The sequence below is a fragment of the Thalassophryne amazonica genome, chromosome 1, assembly GCF_902500255.1.
Source record: "Thalassophryne amazonica chromosome 1, fThaAma1.1, whole genome shotgun sequence".
NCBI classification, from domain to species: domain Eukaryota; kingdom Metazoa; phylum Chordata; class Actinopteri; order Batrachoidiformes; family Batrachoididae; genus Thalassophryne; species Thalassophryne amazonica.
This window is the reverse complement of record NC_047103.1, coordinates 87,929,199-87,953,413: the sequence shown is the minus strand read 5'-3', so window position 1 is coordinate 87,953,413 and position 24,215 is coordinate 87,929,199. Positions and strand designations below refer to the sequence as shown.

The following is a 24,215-nucleotide window of genomic DNA, read 5'->3' as shown; positions in this document are numbered from 1 at the left end:
ATCTTAGTCTTTTTATTCTATTTTGGTTTTATTGCATACTGGTGACAGTTTTTATCTTGAGATTTTATGTTATCTTATTTCTCCTTGGTTTTATTTTTTTCCCTGTAGCACTTTGAGATTTTTTATTAATGAAAGGTGCATTTTAAATAAAGCATAACATCAACTTATTATCATGACACTGTTGAATATGATGTCACTGAACATCACGTTACACTAATTTTGTGTAAAACAATCAGTTCTGTTGATGAATGTTTACTTTCTTTTATGAGTGGAATATTAATCTAATCACATAAACCTGAAAATGCCAGAAGTGTTTTACTGTGGAAAACTGAAAGGAAGATGTCGTCGCCCTGCCTCTGTAACATGTTGTTAACAGTGTCATTTAACAGTCTAAATTACAATTTGTTTTTGTTCTTCTTGTTGGTGGGACAAAGTGCTGGCGTCCTCCAGCTCAGGCTGAGAAACTCACCCAGAGCAAAGAGACGCTGAGGGGCTTCTTTAAAAACTCTTAAAAAAAAAAAACCTTAAAAAAAAACCTTTAACAAGTAATTTCTGTCATAATGAATTAATGCTTTTTCAGATGTCATCTTCCAAAACAAGGGTGTCATGTGCAGAACAGTTTTTATCTTTGATGAATTCTGGCAATAGGGTCAGATCAAAAGACTTTATTTAATCTGTGAGCCACTACATTAGCCCCACATTTTCTTCTCCATTTTTTATGGAAGCGTTACAGCGCTACGTACAGGCCTAGCATATGCACTACAGCATTTTCACACGTTTTCACTGGATCTGTGAATGGAACACATTTTGAAAATGACAAAAAAAAAAAGATTGTATAGCAGAAGTTCAGTTTCAGTGTAGACAAGGCCTTAAAAACATGGAATGGAATTAAATTAAAATGATACATGAGGAATTATTTTCGTGGGGGTGCTATGGCAAATCCAGCGGGAGCTCTAGAGCCCCCTTGGCACTGCCCATGTAATCATCTTCGGGGTACGGTGGCTACATCAATGTATGCCACAATGTCAGCCACAGTGGGGTTCAAACACCAGATGGCTCATATTTCAGACCAAGGCTCTACTAGGTCAGCCAAAGGGGAATTCTCCACTAGCCAAGCCAGTAGGAACAACTTTTCAATCTGGACCTCACCCTGTACACACACACACACACACACACACATGCACATGCGTGTGTGCAACAGAAACATTTGGATACACTTTCCCGTTCAATTGAACCTGAATTGTTTGTTCAGTTATAGATAGATAGATAGATAGATAGAAATTACATTGTTTTCATGTCTCCTAAAATTTTGAATGTTTCAACTGCTTTTTACAGTCACGTTATTATCATCAAAATGTATGTGTGTGTGTGTGTGTGTGTGTGTTGCAACATATATATGCAACTATGGTATGTAGTCCTTCAAATTTTCCATCAGTATGTGCAACACATTCAGTAGGGTTTGGGTTCTGAAATAATGTGTTAATTAGAATGTTGCTGTCACAAGATCCATCATTTTGCTTTCAGTCATGTGATCACAGCTTCCTGGCTGATGATAGCCTTGGTTATACATGAATTTTTGACCATGACGTTTTGTACATTTTACTCCAAATGCTTTGTGATGAAAACCTGCATGTTGCCATATACCAATCAGTATACTGGCAGTTTACTGAGACAAACAAACAAACACATTTCTTTTAACTGAAAATGAGGTGTTTTTTTTTTTTTTTTATCTTGATAACTGATCATTTTGTTTCATTGAAAAACCCCACTCACTTTTAATTATTTTGGAGCTGTGTCATGACAAACATGAAATTTCTTGATGTGGGTCTGTTTTCCAGAAGTTCAAAGCTCAAGCTTACATATTACAGTAGATAGTTTGCAGTGCCATTTGTTTATTTTGTGATGAATAGTCAGTTGCTGTCAATAAGTAAACCCATGTCTTGATATTTCTCACATTTCCAAGTTCTCAAGTCTGGCAAAATAGCAGAATGGTTCTTCATTGTTCCAGTTTTTCTGATATTTGTCAAATCCTTTTCATTATTAACCACCACTACAGTCAAGTTATATATCCCATTTCTCTTTTTCCCAACTTCAAGGTGTGGCAGTGCGTGGCCAGTGTTTCTCTACATGGAGCTGTGATGAGTTCCCTGGAGTACATAACTCATCACTGATGCCGATGGAGCAGTGCTGTAGTAGCCAATGGGGGCTCAGTTGGAAGAACATCTCAGATCAAACATGCTTGGCCTGTAGCTACACGCTCCTTCCTGGTCCGTGAACATGCACACATGTATACATATCAAAAACAGCTGTTGGCATCAGTAGACCTTGTTGTTGCAAGCACAATCACCGATTTGCCTTCATCTACAATACACACATTGAACATTGACAGAGTGGTGATGCTGCATTCAGCTTGTTGGTGGTGTGCTACAGTCAGTAAATCAGACATTCTATTTTAGCGAGAGCACAGCATAAAATTATGCCACTGCTGGCAATGACAGTGGCGCACTGTGTTGGTATCTGCCATCAAAAGTTAAACATTGTCTGCTTTCCACTAGGGCTGCATGATGGGATAGTGGTTAGCACTGTTGCCTCACAGCAAGATCATCGTGGGATCGCTTCCCACCTGGGACCTTTCTGTGTGGAGTTTGCATGTTCACCCCATGTTTGCATTGTTTCTCTCTGGGTGGTCCAGCTTCCAAACACATTCAAAAACATGCATGTTAGGTGAATTGGAAACTTTAAATTGACCGTAGGTGTGTGTGTGTGTGTGTGTGTGTGTGCAGGTGGGAATATGTTGACACACATATGTGACCCTGTGACAGACTGGTGTCCTGTCCAGGGTGTACCCTGCCTCATGCCATATGACTGCTGGGAGAGGCTCCAGCCCCGTGACCCTTAATTAGAGTAACAGGTATAGAAAATTGATGGATGGATGGATGGATGGATGGATGGATGGATGGATGGATGGATGGATGGATGCTTTCCACAAATGCAAGGCCAAACCAGGTGTTGATTTATCCTCAGCAGTGGTCAAAGATGAACAGAGAGATGAATTATTTCATTGCAGACACCTTATTTTTTTAAATAAACAGGAGTGACTTCTGTGATATTACAGAGTGAAATTAAGCTTAGCATTAGAAAAAGCAAGACCTTGTTTTAAAATATTTATGTCTAAAACACATAAACTGGGTTTACCCTAACCCACAGGACTTGAACCCGCGCGTTCCAAAAGCTCTGATTGCCAGTCAGAAACGTTACCACTGAGCTACGGAGCTGTCCTTTGAGAGTTACAGGGATCTGCCTCATTTCAGGAAGGGACATGAAGTATTACAAAAAAAAGTTAAAATCAGACACCATATAAAAAACACTGCATTTGTCAAGCACGCAATATCAATATGATCCGTCTGTTCCTCTGGTGATGACCCATGGTCACAGACATACAGTCATGAAATGACATGAATGAGAAGCAGTGTGCTCTGATCATATCCACATCTACTGGTCTGGTGCGTCCAGTTGCCCCATGCGTGTGTTCTACCCGACACATGTCTTTTGGATGGCGCGCTGCAGCACAGACACCACGTCATGTGGAACAGAGTTCACGTGGGTGACATGACGGTCAGATCACCCGCTGCGTTTTCTGATCTGGCGGTCTGTTTCAGCCTGGCAGGCTGTCAGTGTCCGCTCCATGCGTGCACATGCTCGCTGCAGCTTGTCACCACAGTGATATATGTTTTATTTATGTCCACGTAAGTACAGCAATCAGGACACACGTGCCTCACAGTGGACAGTTGTTAGTCCATATCTGTCCAAACACAGTAGGTGTTGTCCACCTGGGATGTCCAGAATGACAGATCACCACATCTGCTTCTGTCGGAAGCCACACCTCCTGACAGTGGAGTGCACACACCCACGTGTCAGTGTGTGTGTTTGCAAAGTCACACTCACTGGGAACTTAGATAAATTTCACTGCAAGTATGACAGTGATTGTCTGCAGTCTTTTGTTGTGCCAAGAGTGTGACTGGCCACACATTATCTAAGTGCCAAATAAGTGGTGTTAGATGTTCGTGTGTGTCACCTGGAATTTGGTCGACACCTGCCGCAAGAGGGTGCAATGGGTTCACAAAGTGCACACCCTGTCTTTCAGCCGCTGGTGTGTGCAAATGTCAGGTTTGCTTAGCAGGGATGGTTGGAGACAAATGCAGGACTCAACACAGTAGCTAAAGTTCAAAGAAGCGTTTACTGAATTAATCAGTGGGGTTCGGTACACAAAGAGGCAGTCCAAAAACAGCAAACAGATCCAAATCATCAGGCGAGTAGCGTGGTTGAGAAAAACTGGCAGGTGGTCAAAACACACATGGAAGCAGGACTAGAATAATACAAGAACAGAGCTAGAAGCAGTGGCACAAGGCACAACGATCAGGCAAAGAACAGTGCAACCAGTGAAGCTTAAGTACACCAAGTAGTGATCTACAGATTGGGAACACCTGCGGAAAGAACCGGAACAGGGTGTAGGCCAGACAGAGAGTGACCCCCCGCCAAGCACCAAGCAAGACAGACAAGAGAAACAGGGGAAAGGAAGCCCAAGCAAGAAACACCCAGCAAGAGAAGTCACAACTACTGCACCACACAACCATTCCCCAAAACAGAACTATAATGCAGGAACTACACAGAAACGCACAGAACCCAAACCAAGACGATGACCGAAAAGCGGATAACACAACCCAACACATGACAGAAATAGGTTGTAGCAACAGGTGTACGAGGCATTAGAGGCAGCTACCATTCTACACGTTTTGCATGCAATTCCTGCTTCATGCACACTTTGACCAAACTTCACACTATGTTGAAGGGACCCTAAGGAGTGTATTACTTCTCAGACAAAATTTCCTGATAATCAATGCATAGTTGGCCTGATTGAATCTGCCACTTGTACCAATGACAATGACCCCAATGACCATGTTTTTCATCCAAATTATTGACCTCTAGCCAGTCTTGCTACTCCAATTCCAGAATGTGCAATGTGTGGTCCAAATCTGAGGAACATCAAATTTGTTGGCCGTGATCCCAATGATGTCAACCTTAATCCACATTACCAGATTTGATCAAAGGACCTAGGAGGAGTAAGTCAACAAACAGGCAGGCAAGGCATGACACTAACCCCCAGTGACTGACCTTTGGCAAATTGTACCTTGCCTTGGCAATTCCTGAAACAACCTACGGATGTCTATGGACTGTTTGGTGGTGATTCCATGGTTGACCTTCATCCACACACCACGTTTGGTAGAAATATCCAAAGGATTTGGGTGGAATCTTGCAACAAAGAAATGTTGACAAAACTATAACAACAGAAGGAGGCCAACAAAAAGACAAACAGATATAGTGCTGACTTTAGTGACTGACCTTTGGCAAATTTGACTGACTTGGTGCAAATCAACATTTTGACCTTTGACTCCAGTGAATTTGAACTTGAACTTAATGATTGAATTTTGGCAAATTTGACCTAGCTTGGCAGTTCTCGAAGTAGTCTACACATATAGGGGCTGTTTGGAGAGAATTCCATGGTTGACTTTCATCCATACACTGGTGGAAATCAGGGAGGAGTCAGGCAACAAACAAACAGATGCTGAAATTATAGTATGATTATTTTGGTGCAAGTAACTCTGTAAAATTGTTACATCAGTGGCCATCATCTACCATCTGCTGCTGCAGATGACACAGAATTGTGATATAACAACTGATATGACTGTTTTCTACAGTCAGCATGTGAACACAGTATTATGTTAGTCATGATGATATTTACAAGACTCAATGTATTTCATGAAAGCTATATAGCAGCCCAGTAAGCGACTCCAGAAGACATGAGTGATATATAAAAATGAAAAATATGCCACCTTTCCACCCTTATCTGAATGATCAATTGTTACTTCAGCAAAATTACAAATAACCACTGAGCAAAAATTATTTAATTCATTCGTTTCATTGGTGTTGTCCCTTTAGTTTGCCTTTCTGTCTCTTATTGAAATGTGAGGACAAAATGCTTTTCTTTTGTCCATGGTAGTTGCCATATGATAAAAATTAAATCAACATGTGTCCTTTGAACCACACAATTCCAGATGAGCCGATTTTGAAAAGCATGCCATAATGTCAATATGTGCATATAGTATGCACTTAGTGAAATTCTACCTTTTTTTTACTGCAGGTTTCCAAGGATCCCTTTTACTCCAACCAGGGTTTTGCATCTGCACTTTTAATATGTTTCATATGACAGATAGTTTTCACAAACAACTTCTTCTTTCTCTTTAGATTCCCAGTCATCCATCCTGGTGCGTGAGGGTGTGCTAGGTAGTGCCAGGTTCCCTCAGGATTCGGCCACCTGCATGGCCTGGGGTGGGATACACTACCGTACGTTTGACAGGAAGCACTTCCACTTCCAAGGCAGCTGCACTTACCTACTAGCTTCATCTGCTGATGGCACATGGGCAGTTTACATCAGTACGATCTGCGATGGAAGAGGAGGCTGCAGTAAGGTATGAAAAAAATAGCCATTTTCTACCACTGTTGGAGTGTCACGTGGTGCTATGATTGTTAGATTCATGCACTTACTGAATTAAATCCAATTTCATAACAGTCAGAACTGTTATTATGCAGTGGTCACCAACATTATCTACTCCAACATCACTTCTTATCAAACTAAAAGTAAATATATCCAATGAAGAAATAATAATATTTGTTGCTATGGGAACTGTTACAACATCAACTACGACCTGCATCGCCACCTGTGGCTGGCAGAAGATGGTTACAGTCTAAGGCCCAATCTCAAAATCCTCCATTACATGACCACGTAGCCCCTTTCCCTTCCTGTTACACATCATGTGTAACAGGAAGGGAAAAGGACTAAGTTATGGTGTGAAAGGAGACTTTTCTGATTACGTCTAAGTCACCATACCCTGAAATTCAAATTCTAATCCACTTACTTTTATTCCTCAAATCTGATTGGTTAATTGTGTGAGATTTCAGACCACAAACTATCTCGTTGATGGTGGCAAAATATTCAACCATTCCACATTTGATGTGTGACAAAGCCTTCAGAGCCAGAGATGAATCTGGCTTGAGAACAGTGAGAGCCAACCTGTCCCATGGCATCAAGAAAGCAAAACGGGATGACACTCACAAGATAACCGCCCACTTCAAAGACAGCAAGGATGCACAGAGCCTATGGCAGGGCATTCAGGCCATCACGGACTACAAGCCCGCGCCACAGAGCTGCAAGAGCAACATCCCTCTGCTCAACAACTTAAATTGCTTCTTTGCACGCTTTGAAGCACAAAACAACACACGCCCACAGAAGACCCTTCCCCACGAGCAGACCCTGTGCCTCTCTGCCGCCAGTGTGAAGAGGACACTCTCTGCTATCAACACCTGCAAGGCAACAGATCCAGACAACATCCCTGGTTGTGTGCTGAATGACTGCACGGAGGAGCTTAAAGATGTCTTTACGGACATCTTTAACATCTCCCTGAAGCACACCATTGTTTCATCATGTTTCACACCCGCCACCATCATACCTGTGCTGAAGAATCCTGTTTCAATGACTACTGCCCTGTGGCATTGACCACCATCATTATGAAGAGGGGGCAAGCAGTCCATATGCAGGATCAGTGTGGTCCTTCATAATTCAGTATGCCCTGTTTTGGCACCTGTTGTTGTAAATGCCCTTATGGAGGGAAGACCACATTGTGTGTTTCTTTTGGGCAGATTTAACCCACCCTCTGCAGTGCCTCCTATTGGCAGAAGAGCAGTTCCTTACCATTGCTGTGGTACAGGAAGTGAGGATGCTCTCACCACACACCTGTAGAAGGTTATCAGAACTGAGATACTGAGGCCAGCACACTTCCTATCTCATGAGAAAATAAAGGCATTGGTTGACTTTTTATGGTTGCTCTGTTGATGTCCCACATGAGGTCATTGGAAATGTACCCCTCAGGTACTTAAAAAACTGAGAACCATTTCCTCCACTGCTCCTCCAGTGAAAAATGGAGGGGGCTATCATCTCTCCTCCTGAAGACCACAATCATCTCTTTGGTCTTTGCTACAATGATGGAGAGATTATTTGCTTCTGCACCGATCCTCCAGATTTTCCAGCTCCTGTCTGTACTCAGACTCATTGTTGTGGGATACCAAACCCCACCAAGACCAGTGTATCTGCAAACTTAAACAATGTGATTGTTTGACTAAATATTCCAATGTAGTGGATGACAGATGAAACTGCATCTCACATTGGCACCATTGCTTGGGAGAGTGAGGTGTTAAAGATGTCGGTCAGCACCCCAGTGAGTTCATGAGCATAATCTTTCACAACCTGGCCCGGGATGTTGTCCAGGCCTGCTGCCTTTTGGGGATTGATTCTCTGGAGGGACCTTCTCATATCTTCAGCAGACACATCAAGAGGCAGCTCACTTGGTGGAAATGCATGCATGGTATTAGAGGAGGTGTTGGAAACCTAGAAGTGAAATAAATGTGTTCAGGGCATCTGGGAGAGATGGGTTCCCTTGGGCATTCAGCATTCCTCTATTATAGCCAGTGATGGTCTTGATGCCCCGTCCACATGCGCCGAGGTTCATTGGTGGCAAAGTGACCCTGTATCTTGCATTTGGCCTTTGCCCTTTTAAGTCTAGCTTCCAGTTTCCTCCTTTACTGCTCTTCATGTGGATGCGTCTTCGACCTGCGTCCACATCTTGAAAGGAGACAGCACCTCTCCATTCAGCCAGGGTTTCTGATTGGTGCAGATGGTGAGCTTCCTGGGGGATGTTGACATCTTCAATGCATTTCCTGATACAGCTGCAGACGATGACACATACGCACTGCTCCAGGTCCACCTTACTATCATTGGTCACCGCTTCTCTGAAGATCTCCCAGACATGAGCTCAAAACCGTGCGGGAGCCCACTGAAATATACAGTGATAATCTTCTGTGTGGGATTGCTGACTTTAAGCACAGGTCGGTGAGTTGGAACCAACATAATTGAGATGTGGTCAGAGAAGCCCAGTGAGGGCAGGCCACCATCTCTTTGTGCGCACAGTCAAGAATGTTGTTCCTCTGGTAGCTATGGAAACATGCTGATGAAACCTGGGGCAGAATGCCAGTCACTTTTAAAGTGGTTAAAAAGCTCCTGCCACCATGAAAAAAGTGCATACTTTGGAATGCACAGATGTGATCATGTAGCACCCTGTTAGCACTTGTGGGAACGTACATGATAACAGACATGATAAACACCACTGGAAACTCCCCGGGCAGATTGTGTGGGCAGCATTTCAGTGTTAAGTGCTTGACTGCTTCAGAACAATGGCTGCTTATCAGAGAACAGTTTGCACACCAGCTTCTGTTGATATAAATACAGTCCTCCATCAGACATTTTCCCCGACATATCGTTGCAGTCGGCCTGGTAGAGGAATTGCCTATTGACCTGGTAAACTGTGTCTGGCATGTTGTTATTTAATCATGTTTCTGCAAAAAGAAAGCAGAAGTTCTTCATTTCCCCTGTAGCGGCACAGTCAGAGTTGTCAGTAAGACATCTTGCAATAAGACCATCATATTAACAAATGGAATTAGCCACAAAAGCAGTGGAAATTCAGGCTGTTGTGAACCTATAGCCTGGTTAACAGGTCTGCCGCTTACCCCTGTTGACCCCCAAAACGTGAATCTGGTGCTAATCGTGAATTATCCACAAACTGTGAATTGCAAAGCATGAATACTGAAAAAATATCTCACGACACGTGAATGCACAGCTCACAAAATGTGAATTTCTTCACGATATGGTGTATGTGGTTTGCTGAGGAGCCAATGGTGCAAAGCTCCCATCTATGGGGATATGACTGTGTGTCTCTCACTTTCATTGCACCACAGGGATTCGCACCATTCACACGCACGTTAGACTCTTTTACGGTCCCTGTTACTGGGTGACCATTCCAACACCACAGGTCCTTAAACAGTTTTGTTGGTATGGGATCAAATAAGCAGGTTGTGTTTGTTGTAGACATTACGAGTTTTGTCAGCACACCTAGTGAGATACTATCAAATTCTGTAAATCTCTAATACCTCAGTGATGGCACCCACCTCAATAGCAGGGTGCAGTAGCTGGGTTAAGGCATGTTGGGATTATCTTTAACCTAATGTTTTTATATTTCTTCTGGAAGTAATCCAAGAATTCTTGTACTGTAAAAGGAGAGCGACTTACAGGTGATTGTCCATGTATAAGTGTTGCCACACGTGTCATACAAGAACTTTTGAGTTATTCTTGTTTTGTTGATCACATCAAGGGAATGGCCCACTTTGTAGCCAGTAGTTCATGCTTATAGTCTAAGATAGCATCACACCCACACAAGGTTGAATACTTCTAATTTTGAACAACACCATTTCCGTTCTAGACCTCTAGCCTTATGTTTGAGGTCACGCAAGTAATCACTGAACCAAGGTGACTGTGTTTTGGGGGAGCATGTTTATAATATAGCTGGCACAATCATGTCAATGTAGTTTTGAGCGCTGAGTTTAAACTGTCCACAAGACTGTCTACTGATTGGGCATTTTCCAAATGTGAAGCTAAGGTATCAGGCAGTCTAGCTTCAAGTTCAGTCATAGTTGAGGAGTTGATGTGTTGCCGCAGTGATAAATAAGGTTGTTGTTCCACTAAACACAGCAACAAAACTGTAAACCTAATAAGTGACCAGAGACCACTTATGCAAGAGGCATGATGTCAATATTTGTGACAGCAATGCCACATGCGAGAACCAAATCCAAGGTATTTCCATTAATGTGTGTCGAGTCCTGAATGCATTGCCCAAATCCTAATGCATCCACAATTTCCATAAATGATTTGCAGAAGGGATCAGAAGGCTTATTTATATGAACATTAAAGTCACCAATAATCAGAATGTTATCTGCACTAGTTGACAAGCTAGAGATGAACTCACCAAATTCATTTAAGAATTCAGAGTATGGGCCAGGGGGCTTATATACAGTGACAAAGTAATATGGCTGATTTTTATTTTTCTGACCTTGGCAATACGTAGCATCATGGGCAGAGCAGAGAATCAGATGCTCAAATGAGTTATATTTGTGAGCCCCAACAGCTAATAAGCTAAACCTAGATTTATAAATAAGAGCAACACCCCCGCCTTGCTTCGCATCATGAGGGACGTTACTAATGTATATGCTGGTGGTGAGCCTCATTTAAGGGAGGACAGTTGTACTTTTAAGCCAGGTTTCACATAATCCAATCATATCTAAGTGATGATCCATAATTAGATATATAAGATGCCTGGAAGTAGGTTTAGGTTTGAGACATTCCACAGGGGTTGTAGATAGCAATGTTTCTGTGAAGGCTCTCAGTTGACCAGGTGGTTCCATAGTAGAGAAGCTTGAATCTTCGACTGGACTGGGTTGCTTGACGCGAGGACATTTTGCTCAACTCGCAGAAGCTTCCTCAGCTAAAATTCTTGCTTCTGGTAGTCCTGACTTCTGTCTGACCCTTGTAAGAGAAGAAACAGAAGCCACAAAAGCTGTAGTTTTAAACCTAACCAGACCCCTCCACCGAGAGGCAGACTGCTATTGGCTAGTGACTAAACAACTGCTTTAATTAGCACCTATTGTGCTCTAGTTAGCACCCTCCCAATGACCCTAATGACAGGGTAGCTGTCCCTCCTAACGATGGACTAACAACCTCTCCTGCTGACCGTGAATGATCATTACCATGAACAAAAGACTGAAACTGCTTTGACCTGAGTACCCCATTGTAAAACAGGGGACAAAGCATGTCTCAGACCCCCTCCCCGTTAAGGCTGGGTTTTCAACTGTCACATACAATGCCTCGTCCCCCTCTCTCAAACCATTTTCTTCTCTCTGGCTAAGATTTTAACTTCCTTGTCCTCAAACGTGTGGTTAGTGTCTTTAAGGTGGAGATGAACTGCAGACTGAGGTCCACTGGCACCCTCTCTGCGGTACTGGTATAGCCTTTTGTGTAACGGCTGCTTAGTCTCACCTATGTAGTGTTCGTTACATCTGATAGAATACACTACATTGCTCTGTTTATAACTAGGGATCCTGTCCTTAGGGTGAACTAATTTCTGTCTCAAGGTGTTAACAGGTTTAAAGTAAACTGGGATTTTGTGCTGTCTGAAGATCCTCTGTAGTTTTTCCCCTACTCCTGCTAAATAAGGGAGAAACACCCCTCTTCTTCTTGTCTCCGTCTCCTGTCTGTCTGGTCTCTTTGTTCTCTGGTACCCCTGCACTTTATCCAGGGACCATCGTGGGTATCCACATACTGTGAGGGCTTTCTGGACAAGTTGTTGTTCTTTAGCCCTTCCCTCTGTAGTTGCGGGCACCTGTAGGGCTCTGTGTTGAAGAGTCCTGATCACCCCGAGCTTGTGTTCAAGGGGGTGGTTTGAGCCAAAGATCAGATATTGGTCAGTGTGAGTGGGTTTTCTGTAAACCCCTCTCTGGAGCTGCCTGTTCTCTCCAATCGTAACATCACAGTCCAAGAAGGCTAAATGGTTGTTTCTGGCATCCTCACATGTGAACTTGATATTGAGTCCACGGGTTGATGTGCTCTGTAAAGTCCTCAACTTCCTGTTGCTTGATTTTAATCCATGTGTCATCGACATATCTGAACCAGTGACTGGGAGAGATGCCCGTGAAAGACGTCAAGGCTGTCTTCTCCACTCACTCCATGTACAGATTGGCCACAATGGGGGATACCGGAGACCCCATCGCACAACCATGGATCTGCCTGTGTCAAGACAGATCTCCAAGAGTGGCAGATGTGGTCTGGTGTGAGTTTGGTCCTTTCAAGTAGAGACGCATCCTCCAGTAGTCTCTGCCTCAACAGCTGAGACGGCCTCAGTGGTGGGGATGCAGGTGAACAACGATGTCACATCAAATACATCATAGTTTCATCTGCCTCCAGCTGAAGGTCCTTGATCTTGTGTGTTCTTCAGAAAACCCCACTCACATTTGTGATTTGAAGCGAAACGTCCTCGCGTCAAGCAGCCCATCCAGTCAAGGATTCAAGCTTCTCTACTATGTTGTAGGTAGCAGACACAAAATATTTTATATTGTTGGAACAGCCAATAGGCCATCCTCAATTTCAGCGTCATCCAATGTAGTAATAGGTATTAAGTTTGCAAAGCATATCCCTCTATGATTTTTATGGACACGTCTGCGGAAACAGTTTACAGTCTCAACTGGACAACTTTTCAAACTCCACAAAGAAAAGTCCCCAGGTGGGAAGAAACAACTTTCAGTGCTAACCACTAACCCACCATGCAGCCTAATCTTTATATATGTAGTTCATTTTTCCCCAGTAGACTGTAAAGCCAGGGAAAGGAATGTGTGTGCTCATCTGTGTGTCAGTCCACAATCTTGTGCCCACAATAACTTTAATGGATTTTCAACAAATTTCAACTGGTTGTCCCAGTGATTTTTCAACATGTGAACTGCTCATCCAAATGAGTGTATCTCAGACAAGTTTGAATTTGAGTCTGACTGGGTTCACCACAAGCACAGCTTCAATGATATCTATTTTATCTGTGGAAGTGATGAAGCCAATCAATCAATCAATCAATTTTATTTATATAGCGCCAAATCACAACAAACAGTTGCCCCAAGGCGCTTTATATTGTAAGGCAAGGCCATACAATAACTACGTAAAAACCCCAACTGTCAAAACGACCCCCTGTGAGCAAGCACTTGGCGACAGTGGGAAGGACACTCAGCCAGTGAATGTAATGGTATATATTACAAGTTGTGCATGATTGCATGCTCATATTAAGCATATAGGCTGACTAGCTGTTTGGCAAGCCTGTTTTCTGGTGAGGATAGTCTCAAAAATAGTAATTCATATTGACAGCTGTCTATAATGTTTGTATGGAACTTGTTTATTACATGTGTACATTCCAGTTAATGTGTTTGCCATTGTCTCCTTTTAGGCACTGAGGCTGATGCTGGGCCTAGATTTGGTTTCAGTTTACCACAGGAACTTAACGCTGAACAACCTTCTTGTCCCAATTGGAGAACCAATCTTCCAAAGTGGTAAATTGTTGGACTTTTTAAAAACAAATTCCAGTTCTATAATTTGAGCATCATTTATGCAGTTCATGATATTATGATATTGAATAATAGCACTTTACTTAAAATCACTATTTTGAAGAAATGTGGCAATAATACGAAACTAAAATGCTACACAGCTGTGTCATGTTTCCACCATTCATCTCATCTGCACTTGGCAATAGTGATATCACCATGTTCTGTTCAGCACTTTGTTAATTGTTCCTAATTTAAGGTGCTATTATTATTATTATTATTATTATTATTAATATTATTATTATTATCGTGGACACAGGGTGGTGTCCAAGTGGTTATTGCACTTGATTTCAATGTAAGAAGTCCCTGGTTCAAACCCCACACCTGCACGTTTCTCCACAAAACATGGAGTTGCGTCAGTAAGGGCATCCGGTGTAAAACGTGCCAAATCAGCATGCAGATCCACCTCAGATTTGCTGTGGTGACCCTGAGTAAGGAACTTACTATATTATTATTATAAACTCGCAACAGGTCAGAAAAGCCTCTGTATGTATGTTGTTGAAATTCCTACAACAAAAATGATCATGTTAGATTTGAATTTTGGTGGACAGGTTTGGCCTTATTTTGATGGGCACTCTCAACACCCCATAATGACAACATGAGAAACATTTTATTTATTTATTTTTTTTTTGCACATTTATTAAAAAACAAACAAACTAAGAAATCCCATGCCCATATGTATTCACACCCTTTGCTCAATACTTTGTTGATGTACCTTTGGCAACAATTACAACCTCAAGTCTTTTTGAATATGATGCCACAAGCTTGTTGCACCTCTTTGGGCAGTTTTGCCCATTCCTCTTTGCAGCACTTCTCAAGCTCCATCAGCATCAGGGCACAGCCATTTTCAGATCTCTCCAGAGATGTTCAATCAGATTCAGGTCTGGACTCTGGCTGGGCCACTCAAGGACATTCACAGAGTTGTCCTGAAGCCACTCCTTTGATATCTTGGCTGTGTGCTTAGGGTCATTGTCCTGCTGAAAGGCTCCCATCTGAAGTCAAGAGCACTCTGGAGCAGGTTTTCATCCAGGATGTCTCTGTACATTGCTGCATTCATCTTTGCCTCAATCCTGACTAGTCTCCCAGTTCCTGCCACTGAAAAACATCCACACAGCATGATGCTGCCACCACCATGCTTCACTGTAGGGATGGTGCCTGGGTTCCTCCAACCATGACACCTGATATTCATGCCAAACAGTTCAATCTTTGTTTGTCTCATCAGACCAGAGAATTTTGTTTCTCATGGCCTGAGAGTCCTTCGGTTGCCTGTTAACAAAGTCCAGGTGGGCTGCCATGTGTGTTTTATGAAGGACTGACTTCTGCCTGGCCACTCAACCATATAAGCCTGATTGGTGGATTGCTGCAGAGATGGTTGTCCTTCTGGAAGGTTCTCCTCTCTCCACAGAGGAATGCTGGAGCTCTGACAGATTGACCATTGGGTTCTTGGTCACCTCCCTGACTAAGGCCCTTCTTCCCCGATTGGTCAGTTCAGATGGGCGGCCAGCTCTAGGAACAGTCCTTTGGATCCGAACTTCTTCTATTTACAGGTGATGGAGGCCACTATACTCACTGGGGCCTTCAAAGCAGTAGAAATGTTTCTGCCCCCTTCCCAGATTTATGCCTCAAGACAATCCTGTCTCGGAGGTCAGTAAAATCACATATGGTCCCACATATGTGATTTTACTGTGTACATTTCCTGGTTTCGTCATTATTATTATTATTATTATTATTATTATTATTATTATTATTATTATTATTATTATTATTATTAAATTTGCAAAAATCTAAAAAACAACTTTTCACATTATCATTATGGGGTATTGTGTGTAGAATTTTGAGGAACGAAATAAATTTCATCCATTTTGGAATAAGGCTTGTTAGATAAATTATACTGTAAAAACATGTTTTATCATTTATTATCTGCTACTACGTCTGCTCATTTCAAATTGTCCTTTCTTTATCTTAAAATCTGCAAACTGTTTCTCTCAGATATTCACAGCTGCAGTTTGTTTACAGTTTGACATTTAGCAAGCTTCAGCAAAATCGCACACTCTGTACTCCCTTTTGGAATGATTCAGTTGTCACTCTGTACAAGATTGGAATGATTCAGTTGTTTGCAAACATATCTGCACATGACTAACAAGCACATGTTGCAACCGTGGACTCATGTAGCCACACTTGTCTTTTGTTTTCCATATGCAATAAAAGGGCCTTGCAAGGATATCACAGAGAACTGCATGAAGCTGCCAGCCTCTGCTGTTTCTCTCCTTTGCAAAGCTCACTAAAGACATCTCAACTCTCTGTCTGGGTTCTTTCTTGTATGTCTAGCCGAGGTCAAACCTGACAAGGCTGTAACGTAACAAAATGTGGAAAAAGTGAAGCACTGTACATACTTTTCAGATACACTGTATCTTGTACTCCGTAATGATCAAATGGTTGATGGGTCTCCTTCATTCATTTGCAAAGTTATGCCTCCGGTAGAATGAACATGAATCATGATTCTTTCAGCTCTTCTCAAATTTGAAATATGGTAGGAAATGGTTGAAAGTTGGCAATGTAGGACAAACGCCATGAGTGCAGTCAACCAAGACTGAGTAAATATAAATCATTCTTCACTTCTAGGAGTCAGTGTCCATTGGCTGGGGGACTTTGTGTTTGTGGAGAGTGGCCTGGGGGTGAGACTGAAATTTGACCTGGTCAACACTGTCTACCTGACAATTACAGCTGAACATTTTGCAGTGACCAGGGGCCTCTGTGGAGTTTACAACAACAATGCTGATGGTAAGCAGCAAACTGGTTTCTCTTGCTTTTGTGATTAATTTGACCACTTTTTTCTTTTCTTTTTTCTTTTCTTACATAAACCAGTGAGGTTATGTTTTCATTTGTGTTTATTTGTAGGATTATTTCACATGAAGGGCTTATTATAAAACTCAAAATGTATTCAGTTTAGTACTGAAAAAGTAAGTCCTGTGGCCCACCTGTAAAGGGTTTATCCCCAGACACTGCAGCATGAAGTGGACGAGAGTGGATGACTTCCCCTGGATGGGATACCAATTCACTGCAGGTTACTTCCCCATCCAAGGTCTGCAGTGAGGGCAAACTGGAGCGTCCCAGACACATCAGGCTGTGGTATTGAGGAACCAAAACATGCATTTTCTATACCAGCTTACTCCAGTCAGGGAACCCATGCAAACTCCACACAGAAAGGACCAGGCAGGAAGCGATCCCATGACTTTCTTGCTGAGAGGAAGCAGTGCTAACCACTAAACTACTTGCCAGCGGAAGCAAAAAAGTGAAAGGATTATTGCCTTAAATGATTATTTAACTCCAGCATGTTGTGGAGGATGAAACCTGTGTCAAAGAAAGGATTGTTTTTTTAATTTGCTACAAGCACTTAAAAAAATAAATAAATAAAAACTGCAGTTTATATAAAGGTTGCTGAGTCACAAAAAAATAAAACTGTGATTACTTGCAGATGAGAAAAATATATGTGCATTTATGCAGGAGGTACAGAATAGATGCAAATTAATTAATTATTTAAATCTCTCAACATATCAGCACGATCTAATGTTAATGTTGCGTTCTTGTAAACATCCAAAATATTTCACTGTCCATGCAAATCACTTTCACTTGTCCTGCCAAGTTTATAACTGCTGTTTTTCTGTTTGTTTTGTTTGTTTGTTTTTTTGCTAAAATAATAATGATATTTGCAGCAGTCTGTGTGTGCAACTACACATGGCAATGTACTTTACTGCACTAAAATAGCAGATTCTCTGAACAACATTAAATTAAATATCTAAAACAAATACCCAGATTATTACTGTCTGAGCTGAAGCAGAATCAAATTGAACCCTAATACCAGGAAGCTGTTGTGAAAGTGTAGTGACATGGACCCACAACAGGGGGCGCAAATGAACGGTCAATAGATGAGCCAAAAAGTAACAATTTAATGTTGTGAAGGTGCACAACGAATACACAGACAATCTCAGAATCTGATAACAGTCAATCCACAAAGGTGATGTGTGGGCAGGCTCGAGGATAGAAGACGTCTGTCCTGAGAAGAGCCGGAACCACACGATTTCCGCCACCACCGAACCTGGTGAATACTGGAGCCGCCAAGTCCCGAATTCCCAGGTGATCACCGTCCCCGACTGTCGGATCTGGTACTGCTGGCGAAGAACAAAGACAGTCAAGTGTGGGTGTGTGTACACCCCGTAACAACAACGGTGGGAATGCCACCTCCACCTCTAACACACACTCGTGCAGCGTCTGTTTAACCACTTATCTGACGGACGTAGGACGAAACAGTCGCGACCCACGCCGGTCCTCTGGTTGACAGCTGCAAAACAATAGCTCTTAGAATCAATTAATACAGGCAGAGACAGTTACCTCCATAGAAGTACGATATCTCGGCAACGAGGTGGAGATGACGTCTGGTCTTTATGGAGTGAGATGCTGTAGAGTAGATGGGTGACAGCTGTCAAGAGATAATGAGTGACAGCTGTCACCCCCGGCTGTGTCCGTGGCGGCAGCGCCCTCTTGTGCCTGAAGCCCGCACTTCAGGCAGGGTGCCCACTGGTGGTGGGCCAGCAGTACCTCCTCTTCTGGCGGCCCACACAACAGAACCCCCCCCTCAACGGGCGCCTCCTGGTGCCCGACCAGGCTTGTTCGGGTGACGGTGGTAGAAGTCGGCCAGGAGGGCCGGATCCAGGATGAAGCTCCTCTTCACCCAGGAGCATTCTTCGGGTCCATACCCCTCCCAGTCCACCAAATACTGGAACCCCCGGCCCATCCGACGGACGTCCAGGAGCCGGCGCACCGTCCAAGCCGGCTCACTGTCGATGATCCGAGCAGGAGGCGGTGCCGTTCCGGGAGCACAGAGGGGTGAGGTGTGGTGAGGTTTGACCCTTGAAACATGAAAGACCGGGTGGATCCGCAGTGAAGCCGGGAGTTGGAGCTTCACTGCGGCAGGACTGAGGACTTTGAGGATCTTGAATGGTCCGATATATCTGTCCTTGAGTTTCGGGGAGTCCACCTGGAGGGGGATGTCCTTCGTGCATAGCCACACCTCCTGCCCGGGCTGGTAAGCAGGGGCGGGGGATCGCCGGCGGTCTGCATGGGTCTTCGCCCTCGTCCGGGCCTTCAACAAGGCAGAACGGGCGGAGCGCCACACCCGACGGCACTTCCGCACGTGGGCCTGGACCGAGGGCACACCGACCTCTCCCTCCACCACGGGAAACAACGGGGGCTGATACCCCAAACACACCTCAAATGGGGAGAGGCCGGTGGCAGAGGACACCTGGCTGTTATGCGCATACTCGATCCAGGCCAGATGTTTACTCCAGGCCGTCGGGTGTGCGGACGTCACACAGTGCAGGGCTTGCTCCAATTCCTGATTGGCCCGTTCTGCCTGTCCATTGGTCTGCGGGTGATACCCGGATGAGAGGCTCACAGTAGCCCCCAGTTCCCGGCAGAAGCTCCTCCAGACGTGTGAGGAGAACTGGGGACCACGATCAGAGACGATGTCGGTGGGTATCCCATGCAGACGGACGACGTGGTGGACCAGGAGGTCTGCTGTCTCCCTGGGCTGTTGGGAGCTTCGGGAGGGCCACGAAGTGGGCCGCCTTGGAGAATCGGTCCACTATCGTGAAGATGGTGGTGTTGCCCTGGGACGGTGGGAGGCCCGTGACGAAATCCAGGCCGATGTGGGACCAGGGGCGATGAGGCACAGGTAGCGGCTGGAGAAGTCCTTGGGACCTTTTATGGTCTGCCTTGCCCCTGGCACAGGTGGTGCAGGCCTGGATGTACTCCCGGACGTCGGCCTCCATAGACGCCCACCAGACGCGCTGCCGGACAACTGCCACGGTCCTTCGCACCCCTCGATGACAGGAGAGCTTGGAACCGTGACAGAAGTCCAAGACCGCAGCTCTGGCCTCTGGTGGGAAGTACAAACGGTTCTTCGGACCAGTTCCGGGGTCCAGGCTCCATGCCAGGGCCTCCCGGACGATCTTCTCCACGTCCCAGGTGAGGGTGGCCACGATAGTGGACTCAGGCAGGATGGGCTCCGGTGGATCCGACAGTGCAGTTTTGACCTCCTCTTCGTGTACCCGGGACAAGGAATACCGACCTACTGGTTCTTGGTCCCGGGGCGATAGGTGACCGGAAGTCAAAATGCCCGAAGAACAGTGACCAGCGGGCTGCCTGGGGTTCAGCCGCTTGGCGGTCCTGATATACTCCAGGTTCCGATGGTCAGTGAAAACCGTGAACGGCACAGGACGCTCCCCTCCAACAGGTGTCTCCACTCCTCAAGAGCCTCTTTCACCGCAAGGAGTTCTCGATTGCCGACGTCATAGTTCCGTTCAGCCGGGGTCAACCTGCGTGAAAAGTAGGCACACAGGGTGAAGAACCTATCGGTCTCTCCGCTCTGGGATAGCACGGCTCTATCCCTGAGTCCGAGGCGTCCATTCAACCACGAACGACGGCTAGGGTCGGGCTGCCACAAACTGGTGCAGTAGAGAACCGTCATTTCACTCCCTTGAACGCCCGGCCTTCGCACCGATCCGACCAGGTGAAGGGGACTTTTGGAGAGGTCAGGGCTGTCAGGTGGGCTAACTACCTGACTGTAGCCCCTTAATGAACCTCCTATAGAATTAGCGAAGCCGAGGAACTGTTGCAGCTTCCTACGCTTGTTGGTTGGGGCCAATCTCTCACCGCCGCAACCTTGGCCGGATCAGGGGCGACGGAGTTAGAGGAGATGATAACCCCAGGAAGGATAAAGACGTGCGGTGAAACTCGCACTTTCTCGCCCTTCACAAACAGTCGGTTCTCTAACAACCGCTGCAGGACCTGACGTACATGCTGGACATGGGTCTCAGGATCCGGAGAAAAAGATGAGAATATCGTCCAGATATACGAAGACGAATCGGTGCAGGAAGTCCCGCAAGACGTGTTAACCAAGGCTTGGAACGTCGCGGGGGCGTGGTGGAGGCCGAACGGCATGACCAGGTACTCAAAGTGACCCTAACGGGGTGTTAAATGCCGTCTTCCATTCGTCTCCCTTCTGGATCCGAACCAGGTGATACGCATTTCTAAGATCCAGCTTAGTAAAGATTTTGGCTCCATGCAGGGGGGTGAACACGGAATCCAACAATGGCAACGGGTATCGGTTAGCGAACCGTAATCTCATTCAGCCCCCTGTAATCAATGCATGGACGGAGTCCGCCATCTTTCTTGCCCACAAAAAAGAAACCTGCCCCCATCGGGAGGTGGAGTTCCGGATCAGCCCGGCAGCTAATGAGTCCCGGATGTAGGTCTCCATTGATTCGCGCTTCAGTCGTGAGAGGTTGTACAGCCTGCTGGACGGGAACTCAGCGCCTGGAACCAAATCAATGGCACAATCGTACGGACGGTGCGGGGGAAGGGTGAGTGCCAGATCCTTGCTGAAGACGTCAGCAAGATCGTGGTACTCCAACCGGCACTGCCGTCAGATTGGGAGGGACTTTGACCTCCTCCTTAGCCTGTAAACCGGGAGGAACTGAGGATCCTAAACACACCCGATGGCAGGTTTTGCTCCACTGAACCACCACCCCAGACGGCCAATCAATCCGGGGATTGTGCTTCACCATCCATGGGAAGCCCAAAATCACGCGGGAGGTAGAAGGAGTTACAAAAAACTCAATCTCCTCCCGATGGTTTCCAGACACCACCCAGAGTTACTGGTTGTGTCTTGTGTGTGATTAAAGGGAGGAGGGTGCCATCTAGTGCCCGCACCTGCAATGGCGAGGAAGCGCCACCAGAGGGAGCCCTACCCTCCCTTGCCCATCTGCTGTCTAGCAATTCCCTTCTGACCCTGTGTCCACCCAGTGCTGGGGCTTGAAGGGTAAATCCCCGCTCAGGATTGTAACTGGGAGTCGTGTGGCAATCTGTGTGTGTCCCACGTGAATGTTTTGACCCCCCCTTAGCCCAGTCTCTGAGGGCGGTTGTTGTTGTGGCCGTTTGAGGCAGTTTTTCTGTATGTGCTCCTTTGAGCTGCAGAGAAAACACTCCCCGCGGACCAGCCTCCTCATTTTGGCCCTGTGCGTTTCCCTAACAACGTCAGCAGGGGGAGCTGTTGCCCCATGGAGCGCTGCGGCTGTGGAGCGTGGGGAGGGCGGCCCCTTTTCGAACCCGGAAGGGAGAGGGACGGCGCGTATCCGGCCACGTCCTTCGCCTCACTCCCGACGGCGTTCCTCCAACCGATTGTCTAACCGTATAACGAGATCGATAAGCCCATCTAAATCCCGCGGTTCCTCCTTAGCTACCAGATGCTCCTTCAGGACCGATGACAGTCCGTTTATGAAGGCGGCGCGGAGCGCAACGTTATTCCAGCCGGACCTCACAGCCGCGATGCGGAAGTCGACTGCATATTTGGCTGCGCACCGGCGCCCCTGTCGCATTGACAGCAGCATTGTTGAAGTGGTCTCTCCTCTGTTAGGGTGATCAAACACTGTTCTGAACTCCCCCACAAACCCAGTGTATGCTGATAACAACCGTGAGTTCTGTTCCCAGAGCGCCGTAGCCCAGGCGCGTGCCTTACCCCGAAGCAAATTAATAACATAAGCCACCTTGCTGGCGTCAGACGCGTACATCACGGGTCGTTGTGCAAAGACGAGCGAACACTGCATCAGAAAGTCCGCGCACGTCTCCACACAACCCCCGTATGGGACTTATGTATGCTTCAGGGGATGGTGGGGGGGTTTGTTGAACGACCAGTGGAATGTTAATACCCGGCACCGGGTCGGCAGGAGGAGGAGCCGCAGCAGCGCTCTGATCGCGCGCTTCCACCTGTGCGGTGAGAGCCTCCATCCTGCGATTAAGGATGACGTTTTGCTCGGACATCAAATCCAGCCGAAGCGGTAAAGGCGGTGGAGGATTTGCGGCAACTCACCGAGCACGCCTCCTGCAGATGCCTTTGCACCCTGCTCTTCCATGGCGGTCCAACAGATGGATGGACGCCCCTCGGATCCATGACGCTGGCCGAGATTCATATCTGTTGTGAAAGTGTAGTGACACGGACCCACAACAGGGGGTGCAAATGAACGGTCAATAGATGAGCCTAAAAAGTAACATTTATGTGGTGAAGGTGCACAACGAATACACAGACAATCTCAGAATCTGATAACAGTCAATCCAACAAAGGTGACCGTGTGGGCAGGCTCGAGGATAGAAGACGTCTGTCCGAGAAGAGCCGGAACCACACGCTTTCCGCCGCCACCGAACCTGGTGAATACTGGAGCCGCCAAGTCCCGAATTCCCAGGTGATCACCGTCCCCGACTGTCGGATCTGGTACTGCTGGCGAAGAAACAAAGACAGTCAAGTGTGGGTGTGTGTACACCCCGTAACAACAACGGTGGGAATGCCACCTCCACCTCTAACACACACTCGTGCAGCGTCTGTTTAACCACTTATCTGACGGACGTAGGATGAAACAGTCGCAACCCACGCCGGTCCTCTGGTTGACAGCTGCAAAACAATAGCTCTTAGAATCAATTAATACAGGCAGAGACAGTTACCTCCATAGAAGTACGATATCTCGGCAACGAGGTGGAGATGACGTTTGGTCTTTATGGAGTGAGATGCTGTAGAGTAGATGGGTGACAGCTGTCAAGAGATAATGAGTGACAGCTGTCACCCCCGGCTGTGTCCGTGGCGGCAGCGCCCGCTCGTGCCTGAAGCCCGCACTTCAGGCAGGGCACCCACTGGTGGTGGACCAGCAGTACCTCCTCTTCTGGCGGCCCACACAACAGAAGCAAAATGACACAAATAGATTTTTTTTTTACAAAACTCCAAGGTGCTTTAATAATCCAACAAGGTGAGCAAAAATAAAATAAGCAGGTGCAGGGATGTCACTACATAACTCAGAGTCCGAGACTACCATCATACCAGGAGGTATGATGGAGAGGAGTAAACCAATGACAGCTGACAGTAAGGTGTGCGATAAACCATAAAGGGTACTTACTAACCACAACTAACAACAGAAAGATCACAATCAAGTTATGTTATGTTACTTGACCTGCAATGGAACGATAAATGGGAGTGGCTT

General features: G+C 45.7%; 1 protein-coding gene across 1 annotated transcript in view; it reads left to right on the top strand.

Moving 5' to 3' along the window:
• Positions 1–24,215, top strand: part of scospondin (subcommissural organ spondin) — an 852,118-nt gene that overhangs the window by 20,868 nt on the left and 807,035 nt on the right. Inside the window, 4 exon segments of the mRNA XM_034168739.1 lie at positions 2,097–2,267; positions 6,304–6,527; positions 13,980–14,082; positions 16,756–16,914. Of these exon segments, the coding sequence (XP_034024630.1) occupies positions 2,097–2,267; positions 6,304–6,527; positions 13,980–14,082; positions 16,756–16,914 (657 nt within the window).